Here is an 18978-nt window from a genome sequence, read left to right on the forward strand (position 1 = left end):
TGCCCCGGTGGAGCTATGTTCCTGATCTTCACTGATCCCAAGGGTCAGATCTTTCTTTATCTAGAGAAGAAAGGCAAGAAAATACTTTCTCTTGTAGGGACACTGAGGAAAACATCTGCTGCAAATCTATGTCTAGGTGACTGCCTGGAGACCAGTTACCTTGGTAACAACATAGATCTCTCCATTGTACCAAAATGGTTGAACTGTGTCTGTCTTGGGCATTTATAACGTGCCTACCGCTGCTAACAATGAGCTTCAGGGTCCAACCCTAGTTCTTATACCTGTATTATAAAGTATTTAAAAAGCTACATTTAATGCTTTAAAGAGGCAGAATAATGTTATTTTAAAAGTTTCATTTTTACAAGCTTTGTTTGCCATGAAGCCTGAACTAAACATCACGTCTAATAGGCAACTCTATCTATATAAGGTTTTCCTGGAGCCCGTCATGATAATACTGAAGAGCTGAACAAATGAACTAAATATCATGCTACTACTTTAAAGAGTTACCACATTCTTTAATATAATATTGTTTGACTTTTATGTATATATCAGTCTCTACCAGGCAATCAATTCCTGATGGTCCCTTGGGTGACTATGCACAAAGTAAAATAATAATATAATTAAAACTCCTCAAATGTTTTACTTTGTGAGGCATTTTGGAAAAGACAAGTACCATACTGTTAATCTGTCCATTTGCTTTGGTAAAACAAGTCTTTCAAGGGATGTTATGAAGGCCAAAAGTATAACTGGGCTTAAAAAATTTTTTTGTATAAGATCATGGAGGATAGGTCCATCAATGGCTATTAGCCAGGATGGTCAGATATGCAACCTCATGCTCTGGGTGTCCCTAAACCTCTGCCTGCTAGAATCATAGACTTATAGGACTGGAAGGGACCTTGAGAGGTCATCTAGTCCAGTCCCTTGCACTCAGGGCAGGACTCGGTATTATCTAGATCATCCCTGACAGATGTTTATCTAACATATTCTTAAAAATCTCCAATGATGGAGATTCCACAACCTCCCTAGGCAATTTATTCCAGTGCTTAACCATCCTGACAGTTAGGAAGTTTTTCCTAATGTCCAACCTAAACTTCCCTTGCTGCAATTTAAGCCCATTGCTTCTTGTCCTATCCTTGGAGGTTAAGAAGAACAATTCTTCTCCCTCCTCCTTGTAACAACCTTTTATGTACTTGAAAACTGTTATCATGTCCCCTCTCAGTCTTCTCTTCTCCAGACTAAACAAACCCAATTTTTTCAATCTTGTTTCATAGGTCATGTTTTCTAGACCTTTAATCATTTTTGTTGCTCTTCTTTGGACTTTCTCCAATTTGTCCACATCTTTCCTGAAATGTGGCGCCCAGAATGAGACACAATAATCCAGTTGAGGCCTAATCAGCGCAGAGTAGAGCAGAAGAATTATTTCTCGTGTCTTGCTTACCACACTCCTGCTAATACATCTCAGAATGATGTTCACATTTTTTTGCATCAGTGTTACACTGTTGACTCATATTTAGCTTGTGGTCCACTATGACCCCCAGATCCCTTTCTGCAATACTCCTTCCTAGGCAGTCATTTCCCATTTTGTATGTGTGCAATGGATTGTTCCTTCCTAAGTGGAATACTTTGCATTTGTCCTTATTGAATTTCATCCTGTTTACTTCAGACCATTTCTCCAGTTTGTCCAGATCATTTTGAATTATAATCCTATCCTACAAAGCACTTGCAACCCTTCCCATCTTGGTATCATCCATTGTACTCTGTATGCTAGAAGCTCGGACTGGACAACAGGCAATGGCTCAATCAATGATTGCTCTGTTCTGTTCATTCTCTCAAAAGCATCTGGCACTGGCCACTGTCGGAATACAGGTTACTGGGCTAGATGGACCAATGTGCCGACCCAGTATGGCCATTTTTATGTTCTTCTGTTAAATGTTTAGTAATGCTACTCCAGGGTGGGAAGGGCAAGTTAAATTGTTCCTCCTTACCTAAGCTCCCTCTAGCCCAGAGGTGGGCAAACTACGGCCCATGGGCCACATCCGGCCTGTGGGACTGTCCTGCCCGGCCCCTGAGCTCCTGGCCTGGGAGGCTAGCCCCCTCACTGTCCCCCCTGCTGTGCAGCCATGCTGCCACGTCAGCATCGCTCTGGGCAGCGGGGCTGTGTGCTCATGCAGGGCAGCGTGGCAGTGTGTCTGGCTCCAGCTGGGCGGCGCGGCTGCCAGACCTGCCACTCTGAGCAGCATGGTAAGGGGACCAGGGCTGGGGGGTTGGATATGGGGCAGGGGGTCCCGGGGGGTAGTCAGGGGACAGGGAGCAGAGGGCAGTTGGATAGGGCAGAGGTTCGAGGGGGGGGCAGGGGAAAGGGAACGGGGGGGTTAGATAGGGGATGGGGTCCCGGGGGTCGGTTAGGAGTGGGGGTCCTGGGAGGGGGCAGTCAGGGGACAAGGAACGGGGGGGATTGGATGGGGAGGGTTCTGAGGGGGGCAATCAGGTGGTGGGAAGTGGGAGGGGTCAGATAGGGGGTGGGGGCCAGGCTGTTTGGGGAGGCACAGCCTTCCCTACCCGGCCCTCCATACAGTTTCACACCCTGATGTGGCCCTCGGGCCAAAAAGTTTGCCCACCCTGCTCCAACCTGTTCCTTTCAATATGGCAGCTGCCATCCTGGTATCCCCTTGGCTTATGGAATTGCAAACTCATCAAGAAGCTAGCAAAAAAGAGTCTCCGGTACCATCTGTCAGCTCGCTAGTCTCCTGGATTCCTCTCAATCAGGCTTCAGGCCAGAACATGGCATAGAGACAGCACTTATTTTTCTGGTGTATGATCACCTCATGTCCATAAGACATTGAAAGTACACCCATATTGATCTTGCTCTGACCTCTCTGTGGCATTTGGTTCACGCAGTCATCAAATAATCCTGGCTCAAATCCAGAAACTGCAGGGGTTAACAAACACCCTGGATTAAAATATCTCAGGTCCTTCTCCAACTGAAGCTAGATGGCTGCCAAAGACACAAAAAGTAATAGCAATTTTTTTTTAAGTACATCAGAAGTAGGAAGCTGGCTAAACAACCAGTGGGGCCCCTGGACAATCGAGGTGCTAAAGGAGCACTCAAGGATGATAAGGCCATTGCAGGGAAACTAAATGAATTCTTTGCATAGGTCTTCACGGCTGAGGATGTGAAGGAGATTCCCAAACCTGAGCCATTCTTTTTAGGTGACAGATCTGAGGAACTGTCCCAGATTGAGGTGTCATTAGAGGAGGTTTTGGAACAAACTGATAAATTAAACAGCAATAAGTCACCAGGACGAGATGGTATTCACCCAAGACTTCTGAAGGAACTCAAATGTGAAATTGCAGAACTACTAACTGTAGTCTGTAACCTATCATTTAAATCAGCTTCTGTACCAAGTGACTGGAGGATAGCTAATGTGATGCCAATTTTTTAAAAGGGCTCCAGAGATGATCCCGGCAATTACAGGCCTGGAAGCCTGACTTCAATACTGGGCAAACTGGTTGAAACTGTAGTAAAGAACAATACTATCAGACATACAGATGAACACAATTTGTTGAGGAAGAGTTAACATGGTTTTAGTAAAGGGAAATCAAGCCTCACCAATCTACTAGAATTCTTTGAGAGGGTCAACAAGCATGTGGACCAAGGGGATCCAGTGGATAGTGTGTACTTAGATTTTCAGAAAGCCTTTGACAAAGGCTCTTATGCAAAGTAAGCTGCCACGGGATAAGAGGGAAGGTGCTCTCATGGATTAGAACTGGTTAAAAGATAGGAAACAAAGGGTAGGTATAAATGGTCAGTTTTAAAAATGGAGAGAAGTAAATAGTGGTGTCCCCCAGAGGTGTGTTCTGGGACCAGTCCTATTCAACATATTCATAAATGATCTGGAAAAAAGGGGTAAACAGTGAGGTGGCAAAATTTGCAGTTGATACAAAATTACTAAAGATAGTTAAGGCACAGGCAGACTGCAAAGAGCTACAAAAGGATCTCTCAAGACTGGGTGACTGGGTTATAGCGGTAACAACTCCCTCAATTGTGAACATCTGCTCTCAGATTGTTCAGTCAGATCACAGCCTTGGGGTTCTTTTGGACTCCTCGAAGCTACTGGATGGTCACATAGCTACGGTGCCAAAAAATACCCATTTTAGTGGCTCATAGACTGCTCTACACCCTATCGGATACAAACCTGGACAGTGACTCCCACATTGGTGACCTCCAGAGTTGATTATTGCAACTCATATCTAGAAACAAAGCGACATACCCTGAAAAAGCTCCAACTGGCTCAAAATACAGCAGTCAGTCTGCTTAGTAACACAGATCATTGTGAACACATCATCCCAGCATTCCGCTATCTGCAGTGACTATCCACTGAATACAGAGTCCAGTTCAAGTCACGTGTTCTGATATTCACAGCCCTCTCTGAGGCTAGCCCTAACCACCTGACAACTAACCTTTCCCTTCCCAACCATGACCTCCCATGACAGCTACATTCCCCTGGAGCAATTAAAATGCCCACCAACAGGAGGCAGCATATGAGTGCAGGGGACAGAACTTTCACAGAAGCCAGATCCAGATCAGGGAACTTCCTCCCTCAGGAAATAATAGTGGACACAGGAATAACCATTTTCAGAACCAGATGCAAAAAACTCTTTTCTTCAACTTTTTGAGGGAGAACCAAGTTCATCACAAGCATACATACATAGAAAATAATCATGCTCTTTCTCCTACAGAGAGAGAGTGATTGTTATTCTTATTTTTAAATACTTAGGAAGCCCACTGATATTATGGTGATAATATAATAGATATATTAGAGAGGTCTTCAGCCTCTCTTCCACCCCTCCAGCTCCTTTCCATCAGCCCTCAAGTATGCTACTGTATCTCTAATCCTAACAATCTCTCCCTTGATCTCACTTGCTTCTCCAGATACTGCCACATCTCCCTCCTTCCCTTTGCCTCCCAGCTCCTTCAGTATACTGTCTGTACCCAGTGCCTTTACTTCCTCACCTCTCAGATCCCTGGCAATCAGAACCTAGGAACTGGGTTAGACCAATGGTCCATCTAGCTCAGTATCCTGTCTTCTGACAGTGGTCAATGCCAGGTGCTCCAGAGGGAATGAACAGAACAGACAATCAGCAAGTGATCCACCCCCTGTTGTCCACTCCCAGCTTCTGACAATCAGAGACTAGGGACACCTAGAACATGGGGTTGTATCCCTGACTATCTTGGCTAATGGCCACTGATGGACCTATCCTCCATGAACTTTTCTCTTTTGAACCACGCTATAGTTGTGGCCTTCACAGCATTCCCTGTCAAGAAGTTTCATAGGTTGTGTGTGTTGCATGAAGAAATACTTCCTTTCATTTGTTTTAAACCTGCTGCCTATTAATTTCATTGGATGACCCCAGTTCTTATGTTATTTGAAGGAATAAAAAAAACCTACTCCCTTATTCACTTTCTCCACACCATTCATGATTTTATAGACCTCTATCATATCCCCATTAGTCATCTCTTTTCGAGCTGAATTCAGTTTCTACCCTTATTACAGTACTGATGCTGCTCTTAAGAAAGTTACTGATAACCTCCTCCTGGCCAGATCCATGAGCATCTTTATAAATATCCTCCATGAACTGTTTGTCACTTGCAATAAAGTGTATCACGCTTTCCTCCCCCAATCAGCTTTCTCCCAGGTGTGGGTTTGAGATTTTGCTTTTCTGGTTCTCCTTTAACCTTTCCGTCTGATTCCTCAGCGGGTCTCCCTCTGTTCTTCTTTATTTCCCCCCTGTCCTGCTGTCTTCCCCCAGGATAGATCCACCCAGCCCATTCAACCGTCTATACGAGATACATGGAAGACTTTCCTTTTCTCCGGATATCTGCAATTCTGCATTAGAGCTTTGTGTGAACTTTATTAGGGTACATGATACTTGGGAATGGTGTGACAGGCATGAATGAGTAACCCCCGGAGACTCTTCCCCAACCACTGGTGAGCCACACTCTTCAGCACAAAGAACAGGAGGACTTGTGGCACCTTAGAGACTAACCAATTTATCTGAGCGTGAGCTTTCGTGAGCTACAGCTCACTTCATCGGATGCACGCCGTGGAAACTGCAGCAGACTTTATATATACACAGAGACCATGAAACAATACCTCCTCCCACCCCACTGTCCTGCTGGTAATAGCTTATCTAAAGTGATCATCAAGTGATCATTTCAGCAAATGACTTACTTTCAGTGCTTTGAAGATAACCCCAGGTTGTCGTGGGGAACGGGTGGTATTGTTCTCCAGCTGGTACTCCACAGCTCTCCTAAGTCCCGAGAAGTCTGTGGGGGGATTGTAAGTCCTCGTTCCCTTGTAGTGGATTGAGCTGAAGGCTTCGGGAAAGCGGCTCAGTTTCCGGAAGCGATCCTGGATGAGTTTTTCAGGTGCCTCAGAGGGGTGATCTAAACCCATTCAAAAGCAGTAACAGGTGTATTAACAACTGCTGGTTTAGCATAACACTATTTAACAACCAGAAAGTGCTTTAACAATGCAAAGTGCTATACTCACATTCCTAACTACTCCTCACCACTCTTCTGTGATGCAGATAAACAAGTATTCCCCATTTGACACATGGGCAGAATGAAACATTTTCAAAAGTCGCCTCTGTTTTGGATACAGTGTTAGCCCCCTACAACCGAAGTTGAGAGCTGCTTAGCACAGCTAAAACTGAAATCAGTGGGAACTGTGGGTGGTCAGTATCTCTGAAAATCTGGGCTTACTGGTCTTAAAACTGGGCACCCAAAATTAGAGGCCAATTTGACATATCTGACATAAAAAAACAAACTTTATGCTAAAGTGTGATAGAACTCAGCAGTTCCTGGCTCGGGGCCACTAGGCCATACCATGAAAGGTTTAGTGTTAGTGCCTTCATTCCCACCACTCCTTATATGTTCTTTCTACATGCAGACCCTATGGCAGGAAAGGGAGTGTCTAGGTCTACTCTCACCCAGAAAAAACAAGCAACACAGAATTAGCAATTTCAGGTCAGACCAACAGTCTACCAACTCCTAGAACATGCTTCCAGCAATGGCATATGGTGTATGCTTCATAAGAAGGCAAATCCCCACCCCTTTTAAAAAAACACAACTCAGACATCCCAACATTGTCCGTCAAGCTGGACAACTGTGCGTTGCTGCATACAGTGTGTGTTAGGGAGGTGGATTCCCTTCTGGCTTCCACAGAGATCAGCTGATGCTCTGAAGTATATGTTTTTATTACCCTGCCATTGTGCATATAACTACAACTGACATTATTGGTCATAAAATTAACCAGCTACAGCATTTGACTCTGACCTCCTGAGGCAGTAAATTCCAGCAGCTAATTACATGCTGTGTGAAATCCTGCTTCCTTATTTATTCTACATTTACCTACCAAGGTGAGAAGGTGATGCCATTTTTGTATAGCCACTTTGTTGCTTAAAAATACATTCTGAAAAATAACTGTAGGGAGATGCTGGGCTGAGTTCCTTGTTTTTTCTATTTTGCTGAGTGCCTTGTGGTCAGCAAACACCCACCCTGAAGAAGCCAGCAACAATGTTGTGGGCCTGCAGGGAGTTGCTGTGGTCTTGCACAGCAGGGCACTTCTGGATGTACACAAACAGAAGGAAGCTAAACCCCATCTGCACTGATGTAGCCAGGTGTACTGATCAGGGCTCCCCACAACATATTAGAGCGTGGTAGGGGTGGACAAAGCCAAAAGAGGCTTTAGTGTACACTTTGAAAGAGTAGGTAAACTCCTGGTCCCTTTGAAGTCAATCACAAAACGCCCACTGACTTCAATGGAGCTAGGATTTCACTCATAGATGTGTAAACAAGCACTATGACTTAAATATGCTTAGTCTGGCATGCAATGAACCAAGTTAAAATGCTGAAGAAGGAAATAGACAGTGGTGAGAAATGACAACATAGTGGTGCTGACATCGTGTAAGGCATTGAAGGAAAACCTACTGGCAATATTGCATATTTTGAGCGACTCCCATAGGAAGAAGCAGGACAACCCACCAGCCATTGGCGACCACACACTCAGTCTGTTTCCTAGAATTAATGCCTGCCTAGGAATGGTACCAATCCCCAGAAATCCCAGTGCCCAGGGAAGGGTGCAGGTTTATAAACAAGTCCATTTCATACCTCTTACCCATTTAGTTCTGTAAGTATGATCTGTTTTATTTATTTTTGTGACAGGGTCCTCTACATCCCTATTATAATGTTAGGGTCCCCACTTTCACCTTGCCTTGCTCTATTACCCATCCTCATGGTCCAATGCCACAGTCACTGTCCTATGTTGAGGAGGATCACAGAAGTCTCCCTTCAGGACTAATCAGTGTTGATCATTAACTGGCTAACTGGGTTGCTACCCTGTGACTTAAATCCCTCACTCCACCATCAGAGCATAGCATGCTGCCTCTGCAGACCCTCTGCCAGCCTGAAACATGAGCAAGACCAGACTTTCACCCAGATCTTCCACATGGCAGTCCAATTAACAAATAACATTTAGCTATATTTTGATTCACTGTTTCTTTCTCTCTACTCACCGGAGCCCAATAGCTTGGTGTGCACAGTCTCATGGAAGATAATGACTGCAGGACCCAGAGTGGACAAAGGAACATCCAAGCCACAGCGGGCTGTGGTTGCCTTCAGCTCCTTAGTGAAATGTTTCAGGTAGGCCTCTGAAGCATCCCCAAGGAATTTGAAGAGGTCATTGTGGAGTCTGTCAGCATGCGTACGGTAGATGACAAGGTCAGAAATGGCCAGGACCTTCAGAAGCAGCCGCGTTCTCTGGCTCACGTTTACTGTGGCCCCAAGCAGACCTTCTGTGTCAATCACCACCACTTTGCAGACTGGGTCATAGGCTGCCCATACACCGACCGTGCAGGATTCTTGAGCTGGCGATGTCTTAAAGACCTCATGACCATAGAAGAAAGTGTGGTTAAGGGTGTGTGACTTGCCATCCCCAGTGTTCCCAAAGATGGACACCACCTTCAAGTGTTGGTCAGGCTTGCAGTCCAGTTTCTTAATAAAGTCTTCTTCATTCATCACCTTCCAAAATAAGAAAATTACAACATTATAGATGGGAAACTAGAGAAGACAACACTAAAAACAGAGCTGGCTTCAGGGCTCACAGGCTTCGTGAGGTCGAGCAACTTCCATTTAGGTCCTTTATAAACCTTACAAACATATAGGAGTCCCAGGCAAAATTTTCAAAAACACCAAAGTGTTGTAGGAGCTTAAGTCCCATTGACTTTTAATGGGACCCAGGCTTCTAAGTCATGTAGGTGCTCTTGCCCTCCATCATCAGTGGCCAAATGACAGCTCCTCCATATCCTATCACCAATTCTCCAAGCCCCCCAGAGCAATTTCTCACCCCCCCGGAGCAATACATCTTATGGGATGAGTAGAAAGAAAAAAAAAAAAAGCCAGAGATTTAGATCCACACTTCTGAAGTGGATTAAAGCAATTTTTAAAGCAGGCTTTTCAAAACTGCAAGACAGACAGGATATTCCATCTTGTAATATACTTGATTAGGCCTTTTTTTTTTTTAAGCCACAAAAGTTTGAAAAACAAAACAAAACAAAAAACACATCACCTTCAATGCATACAATACATCTGGTTTCCGGGGCTTTTACATAGGATAAGTGAGACTTGTCATACTATTTAATGGCAGATTGTGAGACACTTCTGTTCAGATAGCACAACAATGGGGCTCAGATAAAAGAGACGATCAGATAGACAAGGCAGGCTCACCTTAAATCCTAATTTTAATTGGAAAATAACAGTGCTTTAGAGTTCAAAGTTTTTGTCCTGCTGAAGGTCTGATTATTGTAGTTTACCATGTGTGTTCACATAGGGACAAGGCATCCTTCCTTCAATAGGTGTTTGCTCAAGACAATTTGTGTCACAAGAAGAGCAAAATAAAAACACTTACTGAGTGGGATTAAATTCAGTTCATTCCCCCCTTCACTCCTCCCATGGAGTTCCCTTCAATAGCGAAGGGCCGGATTTCTCTTCTACTGGCCACTAACTTCTGGAGGCCTGGGTCATCTCCAAGGAAAAGGAATAGAAAAGATTTCTTCCCATATGCTACTTCTCTCACAAGTGTGTCCCAAAACTCCCCACCCCTGCAGGCCAGTATGGTTGGAACATCTCAGAACACAAGATCCACAGAGGTCAGGAGGCAGTCAATGGATTTCTTTGAATAGGTTTATTCTTAGATCACTGATTCAGGTTCTAAAGCCCCACCCTGCTATGGTGAAATCTGTGAGCAAGATGTAGACTGTACATTAAAATAAAGAGAGTCTGTGTTCGAGGGAAAGGCTTGGAACAGCATTCAGAAGGAGAAATTATAGAGTATGGGGCCAGGTTAGTTACAGGCAGCCTCACAACATGAGGGAAGGAAGGAAACCATCCAGAAGCGCCTCTCCTTCTCATCCACGCCTTTACATGGAGTTATCAGGCTTTCCAGGGACACAGTGGGAAGGACGAAGGCACACCCGGGTTTTAGCTGGGGGCAGGAGTGTGCCTGTTTTTGACAGCTGTGTGTTTAAGGGACAGCTTCAAATGCTCAAGTATATTGTGACTGATTAAGACAATTGCCTCTGTAAGGCTCAATGCAGAAGCCTCGCTCTTTAAAAACATCTGCTAGGTTTCCTACTCCAGCCCTTTTCCGAGGACGCCAGTCTTTAAAGAAAAAATAATCTGTCCTTAACCCCTCCCTCCCTCTGCCCCAGAAGCTAGCACTAACCATAGTGCCTGACTATTACGGCCTCGGCACTCTCTGGAGGCCAGATGGGCAACAGCTTTGTTAAAACAATTGCTTAACTATTGGCTGGGCAACCAAGTGGGGATATTTCAGTGTCTTTGGTTACATGGGGTCAAGATGTCTGGTCTGGGATGTCTGGGTCTGGGGGAGGATCAGCAATGTTGGCAGCATGAAGGCAATAGAGAGAGGAAGAGGAGGCCAGCTCCATACAGAATTCCCAGCAACAGGTTTGTAATTCATTAGGGGCCTGATCCTGGACCAGGCCCTCACTGGGTAGGGGCAGTGAGCCCCAGCACCTCTTTCCTAACAAATTAAGCACTGGGCAGGGGCATTAATGTGATATGAATCTGCATAGCTCCAATGTTACTGTTCAGCACACACTCTTCTAAAATTACACCATGCTAGTGACCTGAACACTGAACTGTTTCACCTCTTTCCAATGCACTGAATACACCTGGGCATCCCTAGAGAATACAACACAACTGTGTAAAATCCAGCCACAGCAACTGGCTCACCAATTTCCCCTCCCAGATTTGGTCCATTTATGCCAGCCAATGACAATTGTTAAGCTTCATCCCAACTGAAAGCAATGAAGATCTAGAACTCAAATGCTTGCTTGCTCCCCTTTTTTGGGGGGGTGAGGGAAAGTCCTAAAGAGGCACAGATCTGCCAGGGTGAGCAACAGCATCTCCTGGTGTTGATGCTAAGGCCTAGGTGGTAGCAGCCCATCTACCACAAACACAGCTGTGTAAATTTCTCATGCTGCATAACACCACACCTCTAAAGTGACAATATCAGGGGACACGGGGCGGGGGGAACAAAACCACACCCATAAATGACACTGCAACATCTGATTTCAGAGAAAGAACTGCACAAGCCTGTCTAAAAAGTGTGGCCTTTTCCTTAGCCCTAGTCCCCCTGCCCATAGTGCTCTTTCTTCCCTTTTGCCATTGGAGATTAATTTACAGCTTTATTATACTTAGAGATCATAACTGATAAACACACTCTTCTACCTCTAATAAAAAGAAATCTTATCTTATTCCCCATATCACAGGTTATAACCACGTTTAGTCTTATTTTCGGTATAGATATTTATGATTATTTGCATTTGTGTTAATAATTGTCATATACTTACATAAAAGCCCCTCTCTAACATGCACTTTTGATGACATCCCCTGAGTGGGTTGTTAATGGGTTTGAATGTGGAACCTTCAGCACTAAAAGCATGAAACTCTACCACTACAGTTAAAGGGATCACTTCTGTAGCTGATAGGATCAGTAGACTCTTATCCTTCTGTGTGGATCAGCCATCAGACTGGGACAAAGATCCATAGTGCTAATGTGGTTCATGTTTGGCTCACTTGTCACTTGTAGAGGGAATTATATACTCAGAAATTTATAACACCTAATCTAATAACATGAGACTTGAGCAATAATAAAAGCAAAGCCATCAAAAAGGCAAGAGAACTATTAACATAACTTCTCTTGATCATCCTCAGGGCACGAAACATAGACTGTCAAAAAACTTGGATGTTAACTTGTCTGGAAGTTAAGTACACTGTTTTGAACTTTACCCAATAAAGGGCCTGATCCAAAGCCCACTGAAGTCAACATATATCTTTTCACAGATTTATGGGCCATATGAACTGATGGGATCAGGGAGAAGGTAAAAAGATAGCCCAAGACTCCTAAGATGAACCTCCTATCCATGAATTTCTTGAAACCAATCTCATTCATTAACAATACATGTTAAAATTCATGTACAAAACCCATAAAATGAAAACATTCTCAATGACTGGCACCCAAACAACCTCAACTCTGACCCACAGACAAAACACTCACAATGACTACTACATCTAAATTAGTCTTATCCATTTTTCACAGAACTTTCTCCTCTCAGAACTGTGCATAGGACCTTTTATGTCTTACTCTTATTCATGCAAAGGTTGTACAAAGCCTTCCTGTTCATAAGCCATACACAATTCAAAAAATCAACAATGCTTCATATGATATTCAGGTAGTGTTGTATTGATAGTCTTGAACTGAAGTTTGGAATTCTATTAGTTTGAATTGTATTGACTGTTGCTTTTTAAATCCTACTCTTGGACTGGGTTCATTTTGGCCCAGCATTTCTGGTGACTAAAACTTAAAAGTGTTGGCAATCTATAGTTTTAGATGCCAAACGTATAAATCATCATATGTATCATTCAACAGACTTGTTTGACAACCAATATACCACAAAATCCCCCAACATACAACCACTACATCGCTTAAAAGTGTATATTTAAAAAACAAAACAAAAAAACCCCCAGAAATCAATGGAAAAATAAATGACAAGATTCCTGATATGTTCAAATATGTGTCATATATATCAGTTTTCAAATATCTGCAATAAATCAATGTCTAGAAAAAAAAGAGCAAAAATAAATGAATCACAAAAGGACTTCTTTCATTCTGAAAATTACTGGGTTTTTTTTAAAGTTATGCAATACAAAACATTCTATTTCTACAAGTCTAAAAATCATTTTTAAAACTGGTAATACCTACATAAATTCAGACCAATGGCTCTTTCAACTAAAGTCAGAGTGGGAAAGAGTCAAATTAAGCTTTATAATGGAACAGCAGTTGCAACTTTAATTGTGTGGTCTCAACCAGTGCCTCCATAACAGACAGCACTGAACTTCTGAAATGCAGAAGTCAGGAATTTTTAAGCAGCGAATCTCAGAAAGGGTTAGCATTTAAATCATAGAAGTTGGAAATCAAAGAAATCCAGTCCATCTCTCCCAAGGCAACATGGCTCGCTGTGATACTAATGTTTTGGCCATTTCAGTTTTAAATTATTCAAACTATGGGGCTCCATCCAGGGCTGGATTAAGGCTGAAGCACTACAGACCCAGGCCTAAAATGCCAGCTCCTGGAATCAGGCAATGAAATCAGAATTTCAGCTTTCCTTGGGGAAAAAACCCCCCCAAAATCTAGGCCATATGGTTGTGAATTAAAGTCTGAAAATATGAACAGAGCATAACAGACGGAATGATATCTGTCTGGTTCTGCAAATTGAAAGAATGGCTCTGAGAGGTGTGAACTACTCCATGCATCTCAGTGCTTTGGGAAGCCCCACCAGTACCACCCAACGGAGGAAACTGTGCCATGAGACAAGCACAGTAAGCCCACCCACCAACCCCAATGCACCTCAGCTGTTGGGATAGTTACTGGGGGACCCCATGCTCCTGCCCCTACACCTCCAGAGGGGACTCCTGTTGGTGTCCTCACTGCCCCTCAGTGGAGGGGAGCAGGGGAAAGTCCCTGTTGTCACTCCAGGAGAAAGGGATTCTCTACAAGGGGAGGGAGCCCTCCCTCTGCCATGCAACTCCAAGTGGAATGCAGGACCATGGAATGCGGATGGGGCCACAGTGGGGCCTCTATGTTATGGTGCGCTTAGGGACTCAGACTGCCTTAATTCAACCCTGTTTCCACCACTCCTTTCCAGCTTTCAAATGCCTCAGAGACCAGAGATTCCATTCTTAGCAGGCAGTGTGACAAGTGGGCCAGAAGGATCAAAGCTGAGCGTTTAGTCTAAAAGGTAACCTGTAGATTTGGTTTCCTACTCACTTTATCTAATATTTCTTCTTTCTTGTCATGAGATTTTTGCTAGTGTGAAAAGTCTTTCCAAAAGGGTTATGCAAAGTAGTTAATTTATAAAATCAAGTATTCCTTACTTACAATTAAAATCTAATTTTTCATAGTGAATTACGCCCTGATACTGAAAACACTTCTGCACATTTAATTTTATAGTACCCTAAGTAGTCTCATAGACTTCAATAGGACTAACAAAGATAGGTAACCATGGGCACAAGTGTTTGCAGGAACAAGGCCTTATACCATCATAGGCCCTAATTCTGAGAGAGAGCCCAGGCAGTGGGGAGGGAAGGGAACAAAAGAGGCTTTAAATCAACTTTGTGCCTCTAGAATTCTATATGTGGCCCCCACAGCTGCCTATGGGCCACTGTCAGCCCAGAATAGTCAAAGCACAGTCTTAGGATATAGATATTCAGGCCTGTCTGTAAAGGCCTATCGTCTAAGAATTTAGGTGTATTCTTACCACTTGGCTAGTTATAGAGGTACAAAAGAGAATCAAAATCACTGCCTGCCAATGTAAGGGCCTTCTCTTACTGTGACAGTCTGAGGCCCTGTTCTTAGGCTAAGGCCTTTGGCTAAGCAACAGATGCAGCCATAAGCTGGGAAGCGAACGGTCACATCCTCACATTCCAAACTAGTCACATTGAAATAAGGTGCTATTGGGCTGTTAGGATACAATCCCGTCCTGATAGTGCCTATCACCTCCAGAGAAAGGGAAGTGCCTAGAAAATGTAAAAGGAAACTTAGTTTGATAGCATCCTGTCTGGCAAGAACTCACTTATCAATAGTTGGGATGTGAAATCCTCACTTCTGTATTGTTTTGTCATTATAGTTCCCACTTTGCTATTGTTTGTCTGTATAATCTCTGTCTGGTTCTGTGATTGTTTCTGTCTGCTGTATAATTAATTTTGCTGGGTGTAAACTAATTAAGGTGGTGGGATATAAATGCGTACATAGTCATGTTACAACATTAGGATTGGTTAGTTAAATTTCAGGAACATGACTGGTTAAGGTATAGCAAAGCAGAAGTCAAGTTTTACTATATAGTCTGCAGTCAATCAGGAAGTGAGTGGGTGGGTGTGGGCATGCGGGTGGGGGAGATGGGAACAGGGAATGGGGGTAAGGAAACTGGAATCATGTTTTGCTAACTGGGGAAATAGGAACAGGGAATGGGGGTAAGGAAATTGGAATAATGTTTTGCTAAGGGCAGGAATGGGAACAGGGACACAGGTGTAAAGCTCTGTGATGTCAGAGCTGGGAAGGAGGATACTAAGGAAGGAAACTGGAATCATGCTTGCTGGAATTTCACCCCAATAAACATAGAATTGTTTGCACCTTTGGACTTCGGGTATTGTTGCTCTCTGTTCATGTGAGAAGGACCAGGGAAGTAAATGGGTGAAGGAATAAGCCCCTTAACACACAGCTCACTCCAGCCATGCCCCTTCCCACCATTAACTCTCCCCTTGTGCTAGGGGCTGCAAGGAGTTGCATAGGACTGTTCCACCAGGGAAGCCCCTTTACGCTGAGGGTATTCCCTAAGGGGAGGCCACTGTACCCTCTTTTTGCCTATGGAATGGTGTAAAGAGAGAATGGGAGAGAATCAGGACCATCTTTATTCTTAGAATGAAAATTGTTCAGGGTGGAGGCAGTAGCTTCATGTGTGTTTGTACAGCTCCTAGCACAATGTAATCCTGATTGGCGCAGCTGGGCATTTAAAAAAATAACATAACGTTATTATTGAAAAGTACAGGCTGCCCACGCATGGAACATGAGACTGTTGGGCTCTTGCCCATGAAAGGCAAGAAGGCAGGAGTGACAAAACCTTTTTTACAAACTTTGGGCAAGCAATGGAGACTATGAATCCAATTTCAAAGGTCTTGAGGCACACCAGGCATATTGTGGGGAAAAACTGTAAAGAGGACCCATTACCCTGAGACAGGACAGTAATTGGGAACCAAGCAATTACCGGGGAGGTTACATCCATAAGGGGCAGCTGGGTGGTACAAAACAGCTAACGAGCTTTCTAACAACTTCTGAAAGCAAGGTAGATAGATCCCCTTGTAACTGATCCCCTAGGTGGAGTACTCTTTTTTATTTTTGTGCTAATCTGAGAACAATGAATACTTCCTCTGCTCTGTGAGGAATCCAACCAGATTATTTATTTTTCAGAACAGCTGACAAGAATGGAGCAGGAATGTTAATAATACTTTGTACTCACAGTATTCAGATTTCAGAGTGGTAGCCATGTTACTCTGTATCAGCAAAAAGAACGAGGAGTACTTCTGGCACCTTAGAGACTAACAAATTTATTTGAGCATAAGCTTTCATGTTGAAGGGTTCTCCGACTGGTTTTTGAATGTTATCATTCTTGACATCTGATTTGTATCCATTTATTCTTTTACATAGAGACTGTCCAGTTTGGCCAATGTACATGGCAGAGGGGCATTGCTGGCACATGATGGCATATATCACATTGGTAGATGTGCAGGTGAGCGAGCCTCTGATAGCGTGGCTGATGTGATTAGATCCTATGATGGTGCCCCATGAATAGATATGTGGACAGAGTTGGCAACAGGCTTTGTTGCAAGGATAGGTTCCTGGGTTAGTTCGAAAACACTTCAATCTCCCCAATCACTCGATTACAGATCTAAAAGTCGCAATACTACAACAAAAAAACTTCAAAAACAGACTCCAATGAGAAACTGCTGAATTGGAATTAATTTGCAAACTGGATACTATTAAATTAGGCTTGAATAAAGACTGGGAGTCAATGGGTCATTACACAAAGTAAAACTATTTCCCCATGCTTATTTTCCCCCCTACTGTTACTCACACCTTCTTGTCAACTGTTGGAAATGGGCCATCCTGATTATCACTACAAAAAGTTTTTTTTTCTCCTGCTGATAATAGCTCACCTTAACGGATTACTCTCATTATAGTTGGTATGGCAACACCCATTTTTTCATATTCTCTGTGTGTGTATATATATATATATATATATATATATATATATATATATATATCTTCCTACTGTATTTTCCACTGCATGCATCCGATGAAGTGGGTTTTAGCCCATGAAAGCTTATGCCCAAATAAATTTGTTAGTCTCTAAGGTGCCACAAGGTGTCTCATTCTTTTTGCTCGTAGTATTCAGAGTCCTTCTCAGACATTAATTTGGCCTCCCAATGTGCTGTGAGGAAAACAGGTATTATCACCCCCATTTTACTAATACAGACAGGGAGTCACAGGCAACTGAAGTGATTTGCCCAATGGACAGTAAGTCAGTAACAGAGCCAAGAATAGCATCCAGTGATCCTGACTCCTAGACATCTTTTCTAATTACTAGACAACACTCCCTCCATACTAACAAAGTTTAACTTCATTGTGGCGCAGAAACATCTTATGCAAGGGCCTTTGATGGGGTTGTATTTAAAGAATATTTTCTACATGCTGCATCATAAACTCTCTCTTAATCTAATCCCCTTTGAGCCCAATGGGAAAGTGTGAAATAGGATGGGGGAGGGGGAAGGCAGGGAGTCAAGATCTCACTAGGAGGAATATGACAGTTCCAGTTTCATATGACCACCAAGCTACTCAGCCAACAGTGAGAAAAAAGCAGTGGGAGGCACTGAGCTCCAAGGGCTGCTCCTGTACCTGCCTCTGAGGGTACGTCTACACAGCAATGTAAGCCTAGGGTTAGTGGGACTCACGTCAGCTGACCCACACTGCATTTTAACCCTAAGATAAGGGGTGTTAGATGGGGTGGGATCTGAGTTACCCAGGAAAGAATTTTCTGTAGTATCTGGCTGGTGAATCTTGCCCATATGCTCAGGGTTTAGCTGATTGCCATATTTGGCGTCGGGAAGGAATTTTCCTCCAGGGCAGATTGGAAGAGGCCCTGGAGGTTTTTCGCCTTCTTCTGTAGCATGGGGTACGGGTCACTGACTGGAGGATTCTCTGCTCCTTGAAGTCTTTAAACCATGATTTGAGGACTTCAGTAGCTCAGACATAGGTGAGGTTTTTCGCAGGAGTGGGTAGGTGAGATTCTGTGGCCCGCGTTGTGCAGGAGGTCAGATTAGATGATCGTAATGGTCCCTTCTGACCTTAGTATCTATGAATCTATGATTTTCTGACGCGTGCTCAAATCAAGGGCTCTGGCATCCACACTGCAGTGCACAGACCTGAATCAAAGTAACCCTAGCCCAGAGCATCTAGCACACCCCTTCCCATGTCGACACACCAGACTTACAAATGTGTTGTACCGTGGGAAAACTCTGCTGCCCCCCTTTTTCCTAACCGTGATGGGTGCTATTGATGGGACACAGGTATCCATATGGAGCTCATGGACTGCATAATTAGCTCCTCTCGTGGCTGTCAGTAGAAGAAAACCTGGATTTGTGTTGGAAATGGCCCACCTTGATTATCATACACATTGTAAGGAGAGTGATCACTTTAGATAAGCTATTACCAGGATAAGAGTGGGGTAGGAGGAGGTATTTTTTCATGCTTTGTGTGTATATAATAATATCTTCTAAAC

At 43.6% G+C, this 18978-nt stretch overlaps 1 protein-coding gene across 3 annotated transcripts in view; it reads right to left on the bottom strand.

Annotated features, from left to right (window-relative positions):
• Positions 1–18978, bottom strand: part of ZFYVE1 (zinc finger FYVE-type containing 1) — a 40324-nt gene that overhangs the window by 10983 nt on the left and 10363 nt on the right. For all 3 annotated transcript variants that reach the window (XM_084629904.1, XM_084629902.1, XM_084629903.1), the window contains 2 exons: positions 8578–9082; positions 6234–6448 (listed from right to left, as the gene is read on the bottom strand). In XM_084629904.1, the coding sequence (XP_084486030.1) occupies positions 6234–6448; positions 8578–9082 (720 nt within the window). The remainder of the gene's footprint in view (positions 1–6233; positions 6449–8577; positions 9083–18978) is intronic.

Source organism: Lepidochelys olivacea, assembly GCF_965140295.1.
Source record: "Lepidochelys olivacea isolate rLepOli2 genome assembly, chromosome: 6".
In the NCBI taxonomy this organism is placed as follows: Eukaryota; Metazoa; Chordata; order Testudines; family Cheloniidae; genus Lepidochelys; species Lepidochelys olivacea.